At 43.4% G+C, this 23,664-nt stretch overlaps 1 protein-coding gene across 6 annotated transcripts in view; it reads left to right on the top strand.

Moving 5' to 3' along the window:
* SORBS3 (sorbin and SH3 domain containing 3) overlaps window positions 1-23,664 on the top strand; it is a 95,277-nt gene that overhangs the window by 37,488 nt on the left and 34,125 nt on the right. For 3 of the 6 annotated variants that reach the window (XM_060693581.2, XM_060693582.2, XM_034411603.3), the window contains exons 6-11: window positions 3,196-3,259; window positions 6,869-6,904; window positions 8,912-8,999; window positions 10,306-10,402; window positions 11,830-11,892; window positions 16,181-16,267. In XM_060693581.2, the coding sequence (XP_060549564.2) occupies window positions 3,196-3,259; window positions 6,869-6,904; window positions 8,912-8,999; window positions 10,306-10,402; window positions 11,830-11,892; window positions 16,181-16,267 (435 nt within the window). The remainder of the gene's footprint in view (window positions 1-3,195; window positions 3,260-6,868; window positions 6,905-8,911; window positions 9,000-10,305; window positions 10,403-11,829; window positions 11,893-16,180; window positions 16,268-23,664) is intronic. The other 3 variants (XM_060693583.2, XM_087875877.1, XM_087875878.1) reach the window with 1 other exon arrangement.

The following is a 23,664-nucleotide window of genomic DNA, read 5'->3' as shown; positions in this document are numbered from 1 at the left end:
TATACCGCCCTACTCCCGAAGGACTCGGGGCGGTGAACAGGCACAAAATAAAATACATAAATACAGAAGTTAAAAGATATAATTAAAACCAGATTAAATAATTTAGCCCAAGACAATTAAAAAAATCCCAATAATTTAAAACAAATTAAAATTTCGATGTAAAAGAATTTTAAAACAGCAATGGCCAACTTGCTGTGGGGCAAAAGTTACACTAATATCAAAGAAATGGTGGAGCAGAATCATTAAACAAAGGATCAAAAGGAGGGACAAAAGGAAATGTGAATGACAAAAATTAAAAATATTTTTTTTAAATTTATTTTGAATACTTAAAATTGAATTTTCGAATTGTCCTGCGGCAAGCTGTCCTGTGGTGAGTTAGCCTTCATAACTCCTATTGTGATGCTTTTCCCTTCATTTTTGACAGATAACATTTTGATTTGATACTGCAGTCAATACTATCAAGAGTATAGATCCGTGTTGGCGAACCTATGGCACGCGTGCCGGAAGTGACACGCAGAGCCATTTTTCCAGGCACGCGAGCCATCGCCAAGCTCATCTGAAACTGCGCATGTATGCACCTCTGGTGCACATGTGCGCAATTCAGGGGACCCAGCTGGTCTTCAGAGCTCTCCTGTGCATGTGTGCAAGATTGTGCACGCGTGCGCAGACAGTGTTTGCGTGCACGAATTATGCGCATATGGTGAGATATTGGTAAGTAAAAGGTTCGCCATCACTGGTATAGATTGTTCTAAATATATAAAGTTATCTGTATCTAATTGGTCAAAATAGTGCAATGCGTATATTTTTGGGTACCAATAGAAGAGAATATTTGCAGTGCAGCCCTTGGGGCTCTCTGAGCCAGGTTGTTTGCTTGCAAGATATTTCATTATCCCACTAGGTAACATCATCAATGCTATCTTGAGTTTGGGGTTTGCTCCCTGTTTATATATAGTTGCTTGCCTTGCCAGCGTTGGTGTGGGTATGGTTTACTCCTTGGTGGTCCTTTAACTATTGTTTACTGTCTGATTGTTTGCTTGATTTGTTTGTCTCCTTTGATTAAGCTACTGTTTCTGCTTGATTGTTTGTCTGGTGTTAATCCCTGCTTATCTAGGTGTTGGCTGCTGGAAAGGATAAATTCTGGCCTTTTTATTTCCTTCTTAGACAAAGAATTCCACCCCTCTTCATTTTTAAAAATACAACCCACTGCCTAACTGTCACAGGCTGGGGACCTCTTGGATTGATTCCCAAGCCATGAAAACCTGGGACTGATTTGGTAGATGAATGAGAGCCATGTGTGCAGAAATGAAATATATATATATATATATATATGTGACTTTCCAGATGTCCATAAAATTACCATTCTAAGCATCTTTTACCACTGGCTCACGCTTGAAGCTGCTGAGATTTGTAATTCAATGATGTCTGGAAAACTGTAGGTTTGACACCCAGGATTTAAAATTATCCAAACGTCGATCTGACATCGAGTGGATTCTGTGGTCTCATCGACATAAAAACACCGTATTTTTCAGAGTAAAAGACACACCTTAGTTTTTGGGGAGGTGGGTGGTAGGTGGATTGGCCTCCTGGAATACCCCCAATCAGCTGTTCCCAGAGGTGAATTTTAGCAATAGGTTCCTTGGTAGTGAGCTCTGTGCCTCGCTTTTTTTTTTTTGCTTTTTTTCCCTGCCTCTGAAACTTCTGAAACTCCATTTCAGAAAAAAACTTTTTTCCCTGCCTTTGAAAGCCTCTGAAACAGAGCTTCAGAAAAAAAGCTTCTGAAGCTCTGTTTGGAGGCTTTTTTTCTGAAGTTCTGTTTGGAGGCTTTTTTTCTGAAGCTCTGTTTGGGGGCTTTTTTTCTGAAGCTCTGTTTGGAGGCTTTTTTTCTGAAGCTCTGTTTGGGGGCTTTTTTTCTGAAAGCTCTGTTTGGAGGCTTTTTTTCTGAAGCTCTGTTTGGGGGCTTTTTTTCTGAAGTTCTGTTTGGGGGCTTCTTTTCTGAAGCTTCTTTTCTGATGCTTTTTTCAGCCTCTGAAACCTCCGTTTGAGAAGCTGGGCTGGGCTACATTTGGAGTATTTTCATTTTTTTTTTCATTTTTCATTTGATTTATATGCCGCCCTTCTCCGCAGACTCAGGGCGGCTTACAATGTGCTCAGCAATAGCCTTCATCCTTTTGTATATTTTATACAGTCAGCTTATTGCCCCCACAACTGGGTCCTCATTTAACCTACCTTAGAAAGGATGGAAGGCTGAGTCAACCTTGAGCCTTGGCGAGATTCGAACCTGCAGTAATTGCAGGCATCTGGTCTTAATAACCAGCTTAATAACAGGGTGCCTTAGACCACTGTACTACCAAGGAGTATAAGACGCACCCAGATTTTCACCCTCTTTTTGGGGGGAAAAAGGTGCGTCTTATACTCCAAAAAATATGGTATTTTCCTTGCAAGAGTTGGCATAAAAATCTAACACTGGGTTAATAGAGTGAAAATCTAATGCTAAGTTAATATAAATTGCAGTTTACAAATTGAAAGCCAATCTTAAGATCGAGTGCTCTTTTGCCCATTAGCTATTACTCCCCTGGGGAGATTCTCTCTTTCTAAGTCTCTTAACCTTGATCATAGATTTGGTATTTGCATCAAAGCTCTTATTCCTTTACTAACTTTGTAGCAAAGAAGGAAGCTCGAAGGGTCCCAGTTTGCAAGACATTTTACATATATAACATTTACTTCATAGGTCAGTTATAGCCTCTACACTGCCTCAGAATTCATCATTTACTTGCCTGTTTGCTCTGTGCAAGATTCCTGGTAGACTGTGCATTGCGTATTTGCAATAGCACATAGATTTGTATACCGCTTCACCGTGCTTTACAATCCTCTCTAAGCGGTTTACAGAGTCAGCCTCTTGCCCCCCAACAATCTGGGTCCTCATTTTACCGACCTCGGAAGGATGGAAGGCTGAGGAGTCAACCTTGAGCTGGTCGGAATCGAACTGCTGGCAGTCAGCAGAATTAACCTGCAATACTGCATTCTAACCACTGCGCCAAAGTCTTCTTGCACTCCTGAGAGAATCTTACTTTTCCGTCATGTTACAGGATTGTCGAATTCCACGCAAAGATGTTGCCTAGTCCTTCACGGTATGTGTTCCTTCGTTCCATCTTTCCTTTCCTGTTACTGATTTTACATGTATGTTTTGTTTTGCAGAGTGTAGACAGTCCTAAGGACTGGTATCGCAGCATGTTCCAGCAAATCCACAGTAAACTTCCAGGTATGAGCTTTTTCAGAGCATCCTCTTAATTTAGCAATAGCAATAGCACTTATATACCGCTTCACAGTACTTTCCAGCCCTCTCTAAGCAGTTTACAGAGTCAGCCTCTTGCCCCCCAACAATCTGGTACCTCATTTTACCCACCTCGGAAGGATGGAAGGCTGAGACAACCTTGAGCCAGTCAGGATTGAACTGTTGGCAGTGGGCAGAGGGAAGGGAAAGGAAGGGAAGGGAAGGGAAGGGAAGGGAAAGGAAGGAAGGAAGGAAGGAAGGAAGGAAGGAAGGAAGGAAGGAAGGAAGGAAGGACAATAGCAAATAGCACTTAGACTTATATACCGCTTCACAGTACTTTCCAGCCCTCTCTAAGTGGTTTACAGAGTCAGCCTCTTTGCCCCCAACAATCTGGGTCCTCATTTTATCCATCTTGGAAGGATGGAAGGCTGAGTCAACCTTGAGCCAGTCAGGATCAAACTGTTGGCAGTGGGCAGAGGGAAGGGAAAGGAAGGGAAGGGAAGGGAAGGGAAGGGAAGGAAAGAAGGAAGGAAGGAAGGAAGGAAGGAAGGAAGGAAGGAAGGAAGGAAGGAAGGAAGGAAGGAAGGAAGGAAAATAGCAAATAGCACTTAGATTTATATACCGCTTCACAGTGCTTTACAGCCCTCTCTAAGATGTTTACAGAGTCAGCCTCTTGCCCCCCAACAATCTGGGTCCTCATTTTACCCACCTCGGAAGGATGGAAGGCTGAGTCAACCTTGAGCCTGGTGAGAATCGAACTGCCGGCAGTCGGCAGTCAGCAGAATTGGCCTGCAGTACCGCAGTCTAACCCACTGCATCCCCACAGCTAATTTAGATCAGTGTACCAACTCCCAGAATAGCCAGCTGGGGAATTCTGGGAGTTGAAGTCCACACATTTGAAAGGTTGAGAAACAATAATTTAGACCCAAAAACCATCTCAATCATTTTAGATTCTCTCTCCATTTGCAGCATAGCAATGCCCTGACAACTTCCATTTTCTCTCCCCTGCGTAATGTTCCCCTCATTTCATTCCTGGTTCACACATTAAACCATTTCTTCACATTGTATACCAGGATAAAAATAGTCTTTCCCCTCATGAACCTTGTTTTTGGAGATCTTCTAGTTCAAGGCAGGTGACCTTCTATTTTTGTCAAATGGAAGGATCTTCTTGAAGTCCTCCAATGATGGAGCACCCTCAACCTCTGGAATCAAGCTGTTCCACCGATTCATTGTTCTCACTGTCAGGAAATCTCTCCTTAATTCTAGGTTGAATCTCTCTTTAACAAGCTTCCACTCATTACTTCTTGTCCTGCCCTCTGGTACTTCGGAGAGTAGGTCAACCCCTCTTCTCTGTGACATGCCCTTCAAAACTAGAAGACAGTTATCATGTGTCCCCCACCAAATCCTTCTCTTTGATATGTTAAAGGTAAAGGTAAAGATTTCCCTCGCACATATGTGCTAGTCGTTCCCGACTCTAGAGGGCGGTGCTCATCTCTGTTTCAAAGCCGAAGAGCCAGCGCTGTCCCAAGACGTCTCTGTGGTCATGTGGCCGGCATGACTCAATGCCGAAGACGCATGGAACGCTGTTACCTTCCCACCAAAGGTGGTCCCTATTTTTCTACTTGCATTTTTTACGTGCTTTCGAACGGCTAGGTTGGCAGAAGCTGGGACAAGTAACGGGAGCTCACCCCCTTACGTGGCGCTAGGGATTCGAACCGCCGAACTGCGTCAACCTTTCGATCGACAAGCTCAGTGTCTTAGCCACTGAGCCACCGCATCCCTTTTTATCATGTACCCCCCACCAAAAATCCTTCTCTTTGATATGCTAGACATACCTAATTCCCTCAATCATTCATTATATGATTTGCGTAACTTCCAGATCCCTTATCTTCCTTGTTGCTCTTCTCTGCAACTCTTTCATCTATTTCAGGCCAATAAGATTTGACAGAGAATCACCACAGATGGAGAGAAGTTGCAGGAATCTGCAATGTGGACCGCTAATTTGATTATGTCTTTGTTTCTGAAGATATGGATTACACTTTTACTCAACATTGAGAAAGTGGCTTTAGAAACCATAATCTAGGCATTGACTGGGCATTGAAAAACATCAAGGAACACTACCATTTTTTTTTTTGCAAAAACAATTTTTTATTTTAAAACAAAAATAAAACATAAAACCATCATCTTTCCAAACAATTACAGACAGTGTATCGACCGATTAACATCCTTTTGTGCTCAATCCCATCTTCTGGATATCAATATATGACCAAAGCTTATTTTCATAAAGAAATATTTCACTTATTTTATCTCAACTTCCACTTCATATTTATCTCCATATTTTATTATCTATCCACTGATAAAATAAATCCCATATCAAATAATATTGTTTATCTTCCTGTTCTCTTATTTCAAATGTCAATTTACTCATTTCAGCACAGTCCAACCTTTTCTTAATAACTTCTTCAGCAGTAGGTAACTTTTCTCCTTTCCAGTTTTTAGCAAATACAATTCTAGCCACTGTTAAAACATTCACAATTAAGTATTGCAATTCTTTATTATTTGTCTCTGGTAGGATCTCTAATAAAAATATAATAAATAGACATATAATACATTCTTTATTATATGTCTCTGGTAGGATCCCTAATAAAAATATCTCTGGTTTAAAGTCTTTATCATTTTTTCCAACCACATGTGTATCTTAGTCCAATATCTCTTAGCTTCTGCGCATGTCCACCACATATGGTAATAAGATCCTGGAGTCTGTTGACACTTCCAACATTTCTCAACGAACACTACCATTATTGTGCGTCCTCTAGTGGATAACAATTTCTCTTCTCTACCATCATTGTTTTTCTGGGAGTTTTCCCCACATCGTAATCTTATTTCGTCTGCCAAATGAAGCTTAGACCCAAACTGAGATGCCAATTCTTTTCACCTCCCTATTTGCGCATTGGAAACGTGGTTTGTTTCCTGCCACACTGCTATTCTTAGGATCTGCAACTCACTCTCGAGGTAGTAATCTCTGACTGCTTTTCCTCTTCATTTTCTCATCAATGATGAATCCGATGCATTGTGTGTGGCAGGAAACATATCAGTGGTGAAATTTAAAATTTGTTACTACCGGTTCTGTGGGCGTGGCTTATTTTGTGGGCATGGCTTGGTGGGGGTAATGTGACGGTGGCCGTGGCCAATTTATTTTTTTTTACTTTTAAAACCATTTTTTCTACAACCTCTTCGGCAAAGAGGCTTTCAAAAGCCTCTGACGATCCCAGCTGAGTTGCCTGATCAGCAGAGGCTTTTTTTCTTTTAAATGCCTCTGCCGATCAGGCAACTCAGCTGGGATCGTCAGAGGCTTTTAAAAGAAAAAAAGCCTCTGCCGATCAGGCAACTCAGCTGGGATCGTCAGAGGCTTTTAAAAGAAAAAAGGGTTTTTTTTTTAAATGCCTCTGACGATCCCAGTTGAACCGCGCGATCATCAGAGGCTTTTTTTTTTACTTTTAAAAGCATTTTTTCTGCCGAAGAGGTTGTAGAAAAAATGAAATCCTACTGGATTTCAACCCTGACCCACCTCCCATGGACTTCTCTCTTCTCTTTCAGAATCGGATCTGGATTGGGATCCCTACAAACCAAGAGGTACATACTTTTTTTCTGTTTTTGAACACGCTCCCTAGCTCTCAGTTGGGAAATGTTTGGTCGTTGTATGCGGAACAAAGGATTTCCCAGGAATGGCGTCATTCGTGAGAGCAAATTGTGGGGTTCTCATGTTGAGAGAAAAGCATAATACAAGAGGTTCAAGATGCTTCATTTATGGGACAAGAACTTGTACCAAGAAGGAAGCACAAAAGCCTACGGGAATGCATTTTGGGGTCATTCTACTACACCAATAAAATATTCAGAGCTTCTTGTCTTAGATCTAGTTTGTAGAAACAACTGTAGGGGCGGTGGTGGGTTTCAAATTTTTTTACTACCGGTTCTGTGGGTGTGGTTTGATGGGCGTGGCATGGCATGGCATGGCTTGATGGGCATGGCTTGGTGGGTGTGGCAGGGGAAGGATACTGTAAAATATCCATTCCCACCCCACTCCAGGGTAAGGATACTGCAAAATCCCCATTTCCTCCCGAACAGCTGGGACTCAGGAGGCAGAGAATAGATGGGGGCGGGGCAAGTCAGAATTTTTACTACTGGTTCTCTGAACTACTCAAAATTTCCGCTACCGGTTCTCCAGAACTGGTCATAACTGCTGAAACCCACCTCTGGCATACAAATTGTCATCTGTAAACGCCCTAGTACAGCTCAGCTTTGTTATTGACCCTTTAATACAGGATTGTCAAACTTGTTTTCATTGAGGGCTGCATCAGGGTTGCGTTCGACCTAAGGGGGCCAGGGTGGGAATGGTCAGTTTGACATAACTCGTGTCGGGGGCACCTGTGGTGGCCAAATGCTAAGGCAGAACTTCCCTCAAGACTCTCCCTCCCTCTCATTATAATCTCCTTCCTTCCTTCCTTTTCTTCTTTTTCCTTCCGTCTTCATTTCTCCTTTCTTCTTCCTTCCCCACTTTCCTTCTTTTTCCTCCCTCGCTCTCTTCCCATCTTCCCTTCTTTGTCTTTCCTCTTTCCCTTTCTCCTTTCCTGTCCCTTCTTGCGTGCTCAAATGCAAAAGGGGAAACATTTCTCCTTTCGTTTTGTTTTTACTTTATTTTGCTAGCCCTCTGGCAGTGAAAACGGGGCCCCGGAGGGCCGCATGCTCCGTTTTCAGATTCAAATTAGCAGAGTTGGAAGGGACCTTGTAGGTCATCTAGTCCAACCCCCTGCCCAAGCAGGAGACCCTACACCATTTCTGACAGATGGTGTCCAGTCCAGTCTCTTCTTGAAAGCTTCCAGTGATGAAACTCCCACAATTTCTGAAGGCAACTTCTGTTCCACTGGTTGATTGTTCTCACTGTTGGAACATTTATCCTTCTTTCTAGACTGAAACTCTCCTTGATCAGTTTCCATCCATTATTCCTTGTCTGGCCTTCAGGTGCTTTGGAGAATAGCTTGACCCCCTTCCTCCTCTCTGTGGCAGCCCCTCAAATACTAGAATGCTGCTTTCATGTCCTTCTCTTCACTAGACTAGCCATGCCCAGTTCCTGCAACCGTTCATCGTATATTTTAGCCTCCAGTCCCCCAATCATCTTGGTTGCTCTTCTCTGCACTCTTTCTAGAGTCTCCACATCTTTTTTAGAGTGTGGTGACCAAAACTGGATGAGAGGGCTGCAGGAGGCTGTTGTGGCCGAAAATGGAGCCTGGGAGGGCTGTGCGTGGCCCTTCCGAGCCCCATTTTTGCTGGCAGAGGCACCGCAGGCTGGTCCTTCTCTGTTTCCAGATGGGCCAGATCTAAGCACTCTGTGGACCCGGCTCTTGTCCCACGGGCCTTGAGTTTGACACCTCTGATTTAATATTTTCTCCTGACTCTGTGGAAGTGAGTGATGTGGGAATAACACTCGCTTAGATGGGACAATGCTTAGAAGGTCCTTAGCAACCAAATGAAGGGCCTGAAGACATCAGACTCATGGCCTCATGGAGACTTCTTAATGATCAGCCATGGTTACATTTGGAAAGGATTGTCCATCGCACACAGTGACAATTTTGTCTCCTCTAGATCATGACCCTCCAGAGCTCATGAAGAAGAACCAACCTCCACTGATGACCTCAAGCAGTCCCTCCCGCCAAAAGAATGGCTTGGATTGGTGAGTAGAAACATGGAAGATGTGAGTCTCCCCTGTGAAGGACGGCAACCCACCAACATTGAGAAAGGCGACAAAGCCATATGAACATCAGAAATAAATATAGGGTTGAATGTAAAGATACAAGATTACGCACTTTCTTTGGTATATTTCATAGGGATGCGGTGGCTCAGTGGCTAAGATGCTGAGCTTGTCATTCGAAAGGTTCGAATCCCTAGTGCCGTGTAAGCGGGGGAGCTCCCGTAACTTGTCCCAGCTTCTGCCAACCTAGCAGTTCGAAAGCACGTAAAAAAATGCAAGTAGAAAAATAGGGACCACCTTTGGTGGGAAGGGAACAGCGTTCCGTGCGCCTTTGGCGTTGAGTCATGCCGGCCACATGACCACGGATACGTCTTCGGACATCACTGGCTCTTCGGCTTTGAAACGGAGATGAGCACCGCCTCCTAGAGTCAGGAACGACTAGCACATATGTGCGAGGGGAACCTTTACCTTTTTACCTTATGAATAGAAGCTTATCTGCAACTCTACCCTGTGCGTTTATTCAGAAATGAGGTCCATTTCAGTCAGTGGGGCTTTAATATAAGTGAATTTGAGACTTAAGTATTTTAGGGAAGCATGGAGCATTTGGGAATCCACAAATCAACAGGATTTGAGAAAAATAAACCAAGTGCCCCCTAAAATATTGGAGGCATCCTTGTTCCCAAATTCTGTGTCATTTTTTTCTGAATTAGTGTTTTGCATCTGGCTCTGGAGAATGGACCGAAAAACGAATTAGACCCCCACAAGTCTAAAATCAGTCCATGATTGGAATAATTCATCAGTTTGAATCCATGCCTATGCCAGTGCCCAAATGTGACACTAGGGGGAGCTGTTGAGATTTTAACATGAAATGGATTCATCTATAAATATATACATGTATTATCTCGATGATTTATCTCTCAGTCATTTTCAGCTGAGTATGTGCACCACTTTGCTTATGTTTGAAGTGTTATCAGATGACAATGAGAGATCATCCCTGTGTGGCGGTTGCAGCTTTGCCGTTTCACAACACACAATATCAACCACAACCTACCATTTATCAAGAAATGTGGGTGTATTGATACTCCCAGAGAATATGTAGGGAGGGAACGTAGCGGCAAAGGCACAAAAATGGCCTTCTAGACTATTGCAACAATCCTCTCATGCTGGGAACAGTCCCTGCTGAAGTGGATCTTTGCAAAATATAAGGCAGGAAGTCACTGGGGCCAAAAGGGAGACAAAGGCACATCGTGCAGAGCACTTGAGAGGTTCTCCCATCTTTCTTTTGCAGGAGAAATTGGGAAACTGCAGATGCTTCCAGCAACGAGCCCAGGAGCATTTTTGATTATGAACCCGGGAAGTCGTCCATCCTTGATAATCCGACTTTGGTATGCAGATCCCTAGCTTAGTTCGTGGCAGAGTGTTCATTGATACAACAATCAGTTGTTGTTGTTAGTTACGAAGTCGTGTCTGACCCATCGCGACCCCATGGACAAGGTTCCTCCATGCCTTCCTGTCCTCTACCATCCTCTGGAGTCCATTGAAGCTCACGCCGACTGCTTCGGTGGCTCCATCCAGCCACCTCCTTCTCTGCCATCTCCTTCTCCTTTTGCCCTCAATCTTTCCCAGCTCTTCTCCAGGGAGTCCTTCCTTCTCATTAGGTGGCCAAAGTATTTGAGTTTCCTCTTCAGGATCTGGCCTTCTAAAGAGCAGTCAGGGTTGATCTCCTCTAGGACTGACCGGTTGGATCGTCTTGCAGTCCAAGGGACTCACAGGAGTCTTCTCCAGCACCAGAGCTCAATGGCCTCATTTCTTTGGTGCTCAGCCTTTCTTATGGTCCAACTTTCACAGCCATCCATTGCAACTGGGAAAACCATAGCCTTGACTATATGCACTTTTGTGGCAGGGTGATGTCTCTCCTTTTTTTACTGAACAATCAGTAGGCCCAGCTAATATCTGAACTAGGTCTTGTATCTCACCAATCAATGGAAGTACAGTGGAATATTGAAATAGGGATCTTTACTTGCTTCTGGCAAGTAAATCTCATTGACCTCAAGAAGCATGAAAGGATGGCACACATGCTCACAAGTTTCTGAGCTCAAATGGAATATAAGGGAAAACAGATGTCGAACAATAGTTGTAACGCCGTATGGAAAATTGGCCTCTGGAGTGGGAAATCACATCCTGTTCTGCATCCTCCTAATTCAAGCCCAAGGACCATTGTCCCACAGGATTAATTGTCACCATATTAGAAAAAAAGATGTTGAGACTTTGGGAAAAGTGCAAAGAAGAGCAACTGAGATGATGAAAGGCCTGGAGACAAAAACGCGTGAAGAATGGCTTCAGGAATTGGGTTTGGCTAGTCTAGAGAAAAGAAGGCCAGTGGGGACGGGACATGATAGCCGTATTCCAGCACTTGGGAGGTTGCCACAAAGAGAAGGAGGTCAATTTATTCTCCAAAGCACCAGAGGGCAGGACAAGAAGCAATGGATGAAAACTAATCAAGGGGAGAAGCAACTTAGAACTAAGGAGAAGTTTCCCGACAGTGAGAACAATGAATCAGTGGAACAACTGGCCTCCAGAAATCATGGGCGCTCTATCACTAGAGTTTTTTTAAGAAGAGACTGGACAGTCACTTGTCTGAAATGGTATAGAGTCTCCTGCTTGAGTCTCCTGCTTGGGACTTGAGCTCAAGTCCCACTTGAGGACTAGAAGACCTCCAAGCTCCCTTCCAGCTCTATTCTGATTGTCCCAATTTTGAATCGTCTCTTAACTTGCCCTTCTTTTCACTGAAGTTTTAATTTGCCCGTTACAGGCCAAGAAACCCTTCACGCCATCTTCAGCACGATGCCCATCACCGCCCTCTCTGCCAATTGAGGTGAGTCCTTTCTGAAAAGCAAGGGAAATGCACATTTAGCCTCTGGCAACGTTAAGTCAGACGCAGCCAAGCATATGTTATCAACTTCCTTGGATAAAAAAAAACCCGGAGGTTTGGGAGGCTAACGTAGCCAGCGAAAGGGGATGGTACTCCCAAGACGCCTGGAGTGCAGCTGTGTTTACTGGCTTCCATGGAGCAGGATCCTTTGTTATTTCCTCTCCGCCTCCTCCTCTGCCTTGAAGATTGTGCTACACACTGCAAATAGGCTGCCAAGAACTTTAGACAAGAATGCACCAGGTCAGAGTTTAGAGCGAATGAGATACAGCGCTGTCTACGATTCTAAAAACCAGGTGCCCCTTTTTTGTGTGTGCTAAAGAACAAATAGCCACCGTCTTTTTTAAAAGAAAAAATTGTCTGTGCCCGTACAGTTCAGGAAAAGCCAGTTTCCATTCTTTTTTTTAAAAAGTTATTATTTTTAAAACAAAAACATAAAACACATCTTTTCAAAACGAAGCTTTTGATACGGTCACAAATTCATACAAATTTGTATTTGTGAAATACAAATTTCACAATTTGTATTTGTGAAATACAAATTTCACAATTTGTATCTGTGAAATACAAATTTCACAATTTGTATTTGTGAAAATCTTACTAACAAATCTTACTTTTCAATTAACACAACTTAATATTTTACGCAAGTGTTTCCCTCAAATCTGTCTATTTAACTATGACGTTATCCCCAAAAACCCGTTACTTAAATCTTAAATCCTAACCAATTATCACTCCATTTTTTTCTTTCATTTGCTTAGATGGATATATTTTAACAATATAAATCATACAGTTATTATAAACATTCATGAAATGTTTAATTCCAACATACTCATTTTATTTTTACTATTAAACTCAAAATTTATAATCTTTATTTCTATTATTAAACCTAACTTATTCATTTTATTTTAACTATCACTCTCAGCATACTCCTCATTTTAACTATCCCACCTCATTTTATTTTTGCTATAAAACCCAACGTTGTTCTTAATTGTGAACATTCGCTTTCAAATCTACTAGGGTAGAATTTTTTTAAAAAAAAATAGGGAGATTTTGAAAAATGTTGAATTCCGTATTCGTTATCATGCTGCTGCACTATCCTTGAACTATGCATGATAGTATCCTGCGGCATTGAAGCATTGTGATTTCTGTTTCGGAAATGACTGACTCCACTGTAATCTTAATTTCAGTGTAAATACAAAATGTTCCCTTATTTACTCCAGCCTGCTCCATTTTTCTAACTCCTGCCTACAATGTAATGAATAGCAGATGCTGGACGTGATATTTGGTGCCTCCATAAATGAGTTCCAGTGGGGAGTCATGTTCTGATGAAGGGGGGAAAAAAAAAGAAGACGACTATGAAAGACTAAAAAGGATGGTTATAAATTAAAATGTTTCCAGAGGATTTAAGTTCCAGACGATACAGATTCCACAGTAATGAACATTTTTATAGACGCATCAAATTATCCCATTCTTTCCAGGGTTAGTTTGAAAATATTTGATGCCTCCCATATTAGGGTTATGCCCTTCCTTCCTTCCTTCCTTCCTTCCTTCCTTCCTTCCTTCCTTCCTTCCTTCCTTCCTTCCTCCCTCCCTCCCTCCCTCCCTCCCTCTCACCCGTCCTTCCTTCCTTCCTTCCCTCCCTCCCTCTTATCTCTCCTTCCTTCCTTCGTTCCTCCCTCCCATCTTCCTTTCCTCTTATCACTCCTTCCTTCCTTCCTCCCTCCCTCTTATCTCTCCTTCCTTCCTTCTTTCCTCCCTCCCTCTTATCTCTCCTTCCTCCCACCCTCCCTCCCTCTTATCTCTCCTTCCTTCCTTCTTCCCTCCCTTTTATCTCTCCTTCTCTCCTTCCTTCCTTCCTTCCTTCCTTCCTTCCTTCCTTCCTTCCTTCCTTCCTTCCTTCCTTCCTTCCTTCCTTCCTTCCTTCCTTTTCTCCCTCCCTCCCTTTTTGCCTTTGTATCAGTCTTAATTCCTTAACTGCCTGGACGAATCCCTACAATTTTCTTGGCAAGATTTTTGGATGTGGTTCGCTTCCCCCCCCCGAGAGGGCTGAGAGAGAATATAGAACAAAATATCAGAGTTGGGAGGGGCCTTGGAGGTCTTCTAGTCCAACCCCCTGCTCAGGCAGGAAACCCTACACCATTTCAGACAAATGGCTGTCCAATCACTTCTTGAAAACCTCCAGTGATGGAGCAGAACTGGCCCATGGTCAACTAGCAAGCAGGCCTAGAAGTCAGGTCTCCCAGTTTCTGGCTCGCTTCTTGTAACCACTGCACCAACTGGCTCCCGGCCCCCTCCGTATTGCACTATGAACCAATGAGCAGGATTGTGTAACCCATATAATGAACAGCTGCAGCCTAACCTGATTAAATTCAAAACGAAACCACAGAAGGAAAAGGCATGTATGTCAGGCGTTAAAAAAAATCCCCCCCCTCCCCACCGCCGGTTCTCTGAGGATTCTTCCTCCGAATTCCAAAACTCGGGCATCAGTGCCATTCCAGTGAAGTCCTGAGTTAACCTACCATACGTGGTGCTGCCAGGAAGAGAAGCCCTCCAGGAGGTTTTGGGAGGACCAAAGAACATTTCAAGATACTTTCCCCTTTTGCTCTCTCAGTCCCAAACAATGGAACTGGCATCTTTGCCCTCCCTCCCTCCCTCCCTTTTCCTTCCTTCCTTCCTTCCTTCCTTCCTTCCTTCCTTCCTTCCTTCCTTCCTTCCTTCCTTCCTTCCTTCCCTCTCTCCCTCCCTCCCTTCTTCCTTCCTTCCCTCCCTCTCGTCTTCCTTCCTTCCTTCCTCCCCTCCCTCCCCCTCCCTTTTTCCTTCCTTCCTTCCTTCCTTCCTTCCTTCCTTCCTTCCTTCCTTCCCTTCCACTTCCCTTTTTCCTTCCTTCCTTCCTTCCCTTCCCTCCCCCTCCCCTTTTCTTTCTTTCCTTCCTTCCTTCCTTCCTTCCTTCCCTCTCTTCTTCCTTCCTTCCTTCCTCCCCTCCCTCCCCCTCCCTTTTTCCTTCCTTCTTTCTTTTCCTTCCCTTCCCCTTCCCTTTTTCCTTCCTTCCTTCCCTTCCCTCCCCCCTCCCCTTTTCTTTCCTTCCTTCCTTCCTTCCTTCCTTCCTTCCTTCCTTCCCTCCCTCTCTTCTTCCTTCCTTCCTTCCTCCCCTCCCTCCCCCTCCCTTTTTCCTTCCTTCCTTCTTTCTTTTCCTTCCCTTCCCCTTCCCTTTTTCCTTCCTTCCTTCCTTCCTTTCCCTTCCCTCCCCCCTCCCCTTTTCTTTCCTTCCTTCCTTCCTTCCTTCCTTCCCTCTCTTCTTCCTTCCTTCCTTCCTCCCCTCCCTCCCCCTCCCTTTTTCCTTCCTTCCTTCTTTCTTTTCCTTCCCTTCCCCCTCCCTTCCCCCTCCCTTTTTCCTTCCTTCCTTCCTTCCTTCCTTCCTTCCTTCCTCCCTCCCTCCCTCCCTCCCTCCCTCCCCCCCTCCCTTAGGCCAAGCCCAACAATTCTCAAGTGTTTATTTTCATAAAATCCAGTTAGCATAATTTCCCGGGATGTTCCTCGAAATGTGGTCACGTGTGACCCTTTTATCAGTTTTTGCCCTTCCTTTTTAAAATATCCTCGTGGAAACGACAGCCTTGTGTTGCGGTTAATAGTAAAATCAAACCATAAACAAACAAACATTAAAGGCTTCCAGCTGCACCGTGGAAAAACGCACTGCATATAGAAAACATTCCAGGAAGGGAGAGTGGGTGGGGAAACGCACTCTTCGACATTTGTCTGAAGCACACTGAGTTTTTGTTTTGTTTTTTTTAACACACTGGAATCTTTTACCATATTGTAAGAGAGAGCATTTCCTTGTGAACGCACAACCTATAACTTGCAGTTTTACATTCCTTGGGGAACTGACCCCCTTCTTCTCTTCCGACCTTTGAGCCTGGAGGCTGCATTCCCGTTGAGCGCTTTCAACCTGTTGCCCTTTCAAACAAAATGGGACTTCTGTAAGCAAGGTGTCAGGTTGATGGTACATTGTGCAACTCCGATTTAAGGAGCGGTTTGGGTAGCAGGGAGTACAGACTGACTCCACCCGTGTTGGCAGGACCAGAGCTTGGCCCTCTGGCACCGCGGTGGGCACCACTTCAGCCTGGGCACGCTTCCCTCTTGACTCAACCAGGCAGCCGTGGGCTACTCGTCTTTCTTTCCGTGGTCTCCGCAACCCGTCCGCTACACTCCTAAAGCTGCGTGTTTCTTTCTCCTCTGCCAGGAGTTACTGGAGAAGGAACTGCGGCAGCTCAGCGAAGAGTTGGACAAGGATATTAGAAACCTGGAGCAACAGCAACTTATCCGTAAGGTAAAACTTCCCCTCTCTCCCCCCCACCCCCCAATTTGCTTCCTCCCCCAGTGGCATAGCACAGACAACACATTCCTAAAGTGGCTTGGACTGAAAACCAATAGCCTCCAGCGTAGCCTTCAAGAGCCCTTCCAAATATTGTTGAAATCTAATTTAAAAAAAAAAAGAGAGGGAAGGAGCATTATTAAATGCAAGGGGGGGGAATGCTATTTTTCCAATGTATCTTATTAAATTGAAATTTGAAAAACTCAGTTGTTGTTTTTGTAGGCCTTAGTAATGCCAACACAGCGTTATGATGGAGTTGTGAGAGGCCACCGCATACCCACTCCACAGTCTGTTTTCTGTTGCTCCCCTCTGGGAGGAGGTTTTGAAGTATTTCTAGCAGGACTAGTAGATTTTGTAACAGCTTTGTTCCTTATGCCACCCGTCTTATAAACTCTCAGGATTCTTATTTTCAGAATGGAATGGAATGGAGGGGAGGGGAGAGGAGAGGATTGAATAGAATAGAATAGAATAGAATAGAATAGAATAGAATAGAATCAGAGTTGGAAGGGACCTTGGAGGTCTTCTAGTCCAACCCCCTGCTTAGGCAGGAAACCCTACACCACTTCAGACAAATGGTTACTCAACATCTTCTTAAAAACTTCCAGTGTTGGAGCATTCGCAACTTCTGGAGGCAAGTTGTTCCACTGATTAATTGTTCTAACGGTCAGGAAATTTCTTCTTAAGTCTAGGTTGCTTCTCTCCTTGATTAGAAGTTTCCATGTATATGTGTACATTCGAACTAGATTGTGATGTTTCCCTGTATCGTTTGTATGCATAACAGTTACCTTTTGAGAGCGCAATGCAACGAAATTTCATTTTAATGTGTTAGGCTTAGACTAACTTTATGGTCACTTTGAATGTACACTAATCGGCGTAAAGGTAAAGGTTCCCTTCGCACATATGTGCTAGTCGTTCCTGACTCTAGGGGGCAGTGCTCATCTCCGTTTCAAAGCCGAAGAGCCAGCGCTGTCCGAAGACGTCTCCGTGGTCATGTGGCCGGCATGACTCAACGCCAAAGGCGCACGGAACGCTGTTCCCTTCCCACCAAAGGTGGTCCCTATTTTTTTACGGGCTTTCGAACTGCTAGGTTGGCAGAAGCTGGGACAAGTCACGGGAGCTCACCAGGGGTGGGTTCTACTTACCTTTACTACCGGTTTGCAACGGGAAACTTCTGCGCACGCGCAGATTGCAGATGACGACATCCAGGGCGGTGGGCAGAGCCTCCCGCCGGTTTTACTACCAGTTCTTGTGAACTGGTCCGAACCGGGGGCAACCCACCACTGGAGCTCACCCTGTTACACGCCACTCGGGATTCGAACCGCTGAACTGGCGACCTTTCGATTGACAAGCTCAGCATCTTAGCCACATACATTACAGTAAAATTTTGTTGCATACAGCTCTCTTAAGGGTCTCCATCTACAATATAGACTTCATAAACATGACAAACAAATAAATACAAAATTATGCATATACCCACATATTTTATCTATCTATCTATCTATCTATCTATCTATCTATCTATCTATCTATCTATCTATCTATCTATCTATCTATCTATCTATGCTGATTAGTGTGCATTTAAAGTGACAATAAAGTTTTTGTTCTATTCTATTTTAGAACCCATGCTTTCATCTCCCTTGTGACCTTGGCTCTCAGCGCTTTCTAAATTTATCTGTTTCATCTCAGATTATTATTGGCTTTAGAGGACTCGCGATACTCAGATATATAGGTAGTCCTCGACTTACAACCACAACGGAGCCCAAAATCTCTGTTGCTAAGTGAGACGGTGGTGGTTAAGGGAGTTTTGCCTCATTTTACGAACTATCTTGCCCTCGTTGTTAAGCAAATGACTGCATTTGTCAAGTTAGTAACACAGTCGTTAAGTGAATCTAGCTTCCCCGTTGACTTTGCTTGTCAGAAGTTGGAAAAAGGGGAATCACATGGGCCCTGGGACACTGCAACCGTCATAAATATGAACCAGGCATTCGTATTTATATGAGCCAAGCATTCAAATTTTGATCACATGATCCTGGGAATGCTGCAATGGTTGTAAGTGTGAAAAATGGTCATAAGTTATTTTTTCCCAATGCTGTTGCAATAGCAATAGCCCTTAGACTTATATACCGCTTCACAGTGTTTTACAGCACTCTTTAAGCGGTCTACAGAGTCAGCATATTGTCCCCCAACAATCTGTATCCTCATTTTACCGACCTCAGAAGGATGGAAGGCTGAGTCAACCTTGAGCCGGTCAGGATTGAAGCCCTGGCTGTGGGCAGAGTTAGCCTTCAATGCTGCATTCTAATCACTGGGAAGGAAGGAAGGAAGGAGGGAGGGAGGGAGGAAGAAAGGAAGGAAGGAAGGAAGGAAGGAAGGAAGGAAGGAAGGAAGGAAGGAAGGAAGGAAGGAAGGAAGGAAGGAAGGAAGGACAATAGCACTTAGATTTATATACCGCTTCACAGTGCTTTACAGCCCTCTCTAAGCGGTTTACAGAGTCAGCCTCTTGCCCCCAATAGTCTGGGTCCTCATTTTACCCACCTCGGAAGGATGGAAGGCTGAGTCAACCTTGAGCCGGTCAGGATCGAACCGCTGGCAGTGGGCAGAGTTAGCCTGCAATACTGCCTTCTAACAAGTGAAAGGGAGGGAGGGAGGGAGGGAGGGAAGGGAGGAAGGAAGGAAGGAAGGAAGGAGGGAGGGAGGGAGGGAGGGAGGGAGGAAGGAAGGAAGGAAGGAAGGAAGGAAGGAAGGAAGGAAGGGATAATACCAATAGCACTTAGACTTATATACTGCTTCACAGTGCTTTTAACAGCCCTCTCTCTAAGCGGTTTACAAAGTCAGCCTCTTGCCCCCAACAATCTGGGTCCTCATTTTACCCACCTCGGAAGGACGGAAGGCTGAGTCCCACCTTGAGCCTGGTGAGATTCGAACGGCCAAACTGTCGTAAGCCGAGGACTACCTGTAATCACGTTGAAAAATCACATCATCTATTTCGTTGGCTGTACTTTCATGCCTTTAACTGGAGTCTACCCAAAAACTCTCATTCTGGCATGCCTGTTCCTGAAACGATCAGCTTAACTCTGCATGTAAAAGGCTAAAGGAAAACAAACGAAAGGTTTTTTTTAGGACATGCATAAACATAAATGGAGCCCTTAAGTAAAAGGTTGACAACAGTAGCTATTTATAGCCTTCGGTTGGTCTAGTCTCCCCTTTGTGTCTCTCCTCCACCTGTATTTATATAATGCAGTCAGATATTGGTGTTTATTCCATATTCCACAGCTGTAGCAGAGAAGGATCAGGCACAATCAGTTCGTAGACGTTGTAACATTCAAGGAGGGGGGGAAAAAAACCAGAAAGCAGGTTATTCTGGTTTCTTGTATATTGTTTTTGTTAGTGGATTTTACACAGTGGTTTCTATATCAGCATTTTTTCAAAAATGTCAATTTCCAAATGAGTGAACTCCGTGATGGGATTCAGCCGGTTCGCACCACTTCGGGAGAACCGGTTGTTAAGTTTCTGAGCAGTTTGATGAACTGGTTGTTGGAAGAAATCATTAGGGCAGAGAACCGGTTGTTAAATTATTTGAATCCCACCACTGGGTGAACTTCAACTCCCAGAGTTCCCCAGCCAGACAGCATGTTGTATGTTGTATGTTTTATTGGTTATCCACTGGTATTTTTAGGACAGATACTCCACAATTTTTGGAAGTAAGCCATTCGCACTAATTAATTTTTTCTCACTGTACGATCACAATATTTCCATTGCTAAGTTAAACAGTTGTTAAGTGAGTTTGGACCCATTTTACGACTTTTCTTGCCCCAGGCGTTAAATGAATCACTGCAGTGCTTAAGTTAATAACCTGGTTGTTAAGTGAGTCTGGTTTCCCCACTGACTTGGCTTATCCGAAGGTCGCAAAAGGAGATCACATGACCTTGGGATTCTGCAACCGTCATAAATATGAACCAATTGCCAAGCATCTGAATTTTGATCATGCAACGGTCATAAGTGTGAAAAACAACCTTAGGTCACGTTTTCCGGTGCCGTTATAACTTCAAAAGGTCACTAATTGAATGATTATAGATTGAGGACTTCCTATAGTCTTTTCTAGCACCATAATTGACCCTGAACGAATAAATAAAATAAAATAAGATGCAATAGTGTTTGCGGGGAAGTAATTCTGAGTGATGGTGTTTGCACAGCCCGGTATAATAAAATGTGGTCGGCTGATTTGTGAATCATCTGTTGTATTTTATAAGATCAGATCAACATCAATTAATCAAGATCTCAGCAGGTGGAACAATCAACCCCCCCCCCCAAAAAATTTGTATGCTTCTCACAACCCTTTTCAAACAAACACTTACAACTGGCTGTACTCCCAGCCTTAGGATAGAGTGGGGTTGGACTCCTGATGGAATGTTTGCTCTGTAAATATATTTTTATATATTTTATTTATTTACATCCCGCCTTTATTATTTTTATCAATAACTCAAGGCAGCGAACACACACAATTCTTCCTCCTCCTTCCTATTTTTCCTGTAGCAACAGCCCTGCGAGGTGTTTGGGCTGAGAGAGAGAGGGAGAGGTGAGTTTCAGCAAGTTCTGACCAGTTCTGGAGAACCGGTAGCGGAAATTTTGAGTAGTTCGGAGAACCAGTAGTAAAAATTCTGACTGGCCCCGCCCCCATCTATTCTCTGCCTCCCGAGTCCCAGCTGATTGGGTGGAAATGGAGATTTTGCAGTATCCTTCCCCTGCCACGCCCACCAAGCCACACCCACCAAGCCATGCCACGCCCACCAAGCCACACCCACAGAACCGGTAGTAAAAAAATTTGAAACCCACCACCGGACTGGACACTTTTGTATATTTTATACAAAGTCAGCTTATTGCCCCCACAAACTAGGTCCTCATTTAACCTACCTTAGAAAGGATGGAAGGCTGAGTCAACCTTGAGCCTGGTAAGATTCGAACCTGCAGTAATTGCAGGCAGCTGTGTTAATAACAGGGTGCTTTAGACCACTGTACTACCAAGGCTCTTGGTACATTTCCCAGATGTTTGTTTTAATATTGCTTTGCATTCTATTGTTTTCAATTGTTTCCTGCTGTACTTTATACCTCCCAGATTTATAATAGGATTGGGCAGCCTGTACATTTAATAAGTGAGTAAATAATAAATAAAACCTCTGTATATTTATACGGAAAACACAAGTATAGTATAGTAATGTAAGGTTAATTAATCAGAGGCTGACACACTGTGTGAATTTGCCTTCAGTGGGGCTTATCTTTGTCACCACACCTCTTTAGCGTTGCAACCCCATTATTCTGTAATGCCTGAAATTAAAATATTATTTATTCATTGTTAAATTTTTATGCTGTCCTTCTCACCATCTCAGGCGGCTTTTATAAATGATGTCAAATGAAGTAGAATTAAAAATCCCCCCCAAATTAAAGCAGATAGGAAACAGTTGTTATTTATGGCTATTAATAAATATAAATCATATCAATCGAATCGGCATATAAATCGAACCAATAAATAAATAAATATTTTTATTTATTTATTAATTAAATTTATATGCTGCCCATCTCACTATCAAGGAAGTCTGGGCATTTTGTATTATCATAAAAACATAAAACATAAACAAACAAACAAACAAATAAATAAGTCTTACCATAGTCATGAGAGATGGGTAGGTGACTTTGAGCCAATCCTTCTCTTTTGGCTCAACCTACCTCACAGGGTTGTTTTGTGGGGAAAAGAGGAGGAGGAAGGAGTATTGTGCATGTTGGGTATCTTTGTTGCCTTGCGTTATTTGCAAAAATAATTAAAAAGGTGGGATAGAAATAAATAAAATGTAAGCAATGAAACGTTAGAAATATTAAAAAGATCAATCATCAAAATGAGAAACCTGAACCGTCAACAATAGATGAAATTGAATTCAGTAACAGGACCATACAGTTGGAAGGGACCTTGGAGGTCTTCTAGTCCAACCCCCTGCTCAAACAGGAGATCTTATAGTACAGTGTTTCTCAACCTTGGAAGCTTGAAGATGGGTGGACTTCAACTCCCAGAATCCCCCAGCCAGCGCTGCTGGCTGGGGGATTCTGGGAGTTGAAGTCCACCCATCTTCAAGCTACCAAGGTTGAGAAACACTGCTATAGTACCGTTTCAGAAAAATGCTGGTCCGCTCTCTTCTTAAAAACCTCCATTGATGGAACATCCCTCAACTTCTGGATTTAAGTCAGCGTCCTCCCGCTGATTAATTGTTCTCGCCGTCAGGAAATCGTTGCGCACTTTCCGCCGTGCTCTTAAGACCCTCCTATTCCAGCAATCCGGCCTGGCCTAATTTTCTCCCCTTTCTTTTAAATTTTTTAAATTGAATTTTTTTTCTTTTTTCTTTTATTATTTATTTATTTTTAATTGAAAAAGTTTTACAAATACAAATTTTTCCCCATTTCCCCCCCTCCTTTCCCTCCCTAACCCTCCCCTCCTCCCATGACTTCCCCAAGGTGAAATCCAAATCCAAATCATTTTATATCATATCATACTTTACCGCCCTTCTATTCTCCCCCCTGTGTACTATACATTTCTACATAACATTAAACTATTCTACCCCCTATATACTATACCTTTCTACACAACATTCAACTAAAAGCTATCTGGTACTTCCTAGTTTGATATTTATTCTGCACATAATCTATCCATTTCTTCCACTCCCATGCATAAGTCTCTTGAGTCCGGTCTTTTAAGTATGCTGATATCTTCGCCATTTCTGCAAAACTGGCCACCTTCAAAGTCCATTCTTCAATAGTAGGCAAAACATCCCTTTTCCAATATTGACCAAAAATTGAAATTTTAATATGTTTTAAATTATTGGGGTTTTTAATTATCTCGGGCTAAATTATTTCATTTGGTTTTCATTACGTTTCTAACTTTTGTATTGATGTATTTTATTTTGCGCCTGTTCACGGCCCTGAGTCCTTCGGGAGTAGGGCGGTATATAAATTTAATAAAACATAAACATAAACAAATTCCTTCGTAGATTTTTAGAAATTTCTCCAATTCGATTCTTTTGAAAGAAGGGGGATGTTTGTTTGTCCACTGGGCATTTGATGGGATTAGTCAAAAAACAGAATTTGAGCGGTGCCTCTCCCAATTGCCTGGCTGGGTATCCATCCATCCTGCCTGTTCTCCTTTAGACCAGTTGGCCTTTAGGACCCTGCTGTGTCCTGCTTGCCTGCCTTCTTCCCCCCCACTCCCCTCCCCACCACCACTCCTCTGGTTTTCCCAGCACCCTGCCTGGGACTTGCTTCCCTCCCTCCCTTCCTCCCTCCCTCCCTCCCTCCCTCTCTGCTGGCTAACT

Source organism: Pantherophis guttatus, chromosome 9, assembly GCF_059756535.1.
Source record: "Pantherophis guttatus breed Tessera chromosome 9, ASM5975653v1, whole genome shotgun sequence".
Taxonomy (NCBI): domain Eukaryota; kingdom Metazoa; phylum Chordata; class Lepidosauria; order Squamata; family Colubridae; genus Pantherophis; species Pantherophis guttatus.
The sequence above is the reverse complement of the archived record's forward strand: the minus strand, read 5'-3'. Positions and strand labels throughout refer to the sequence as shown.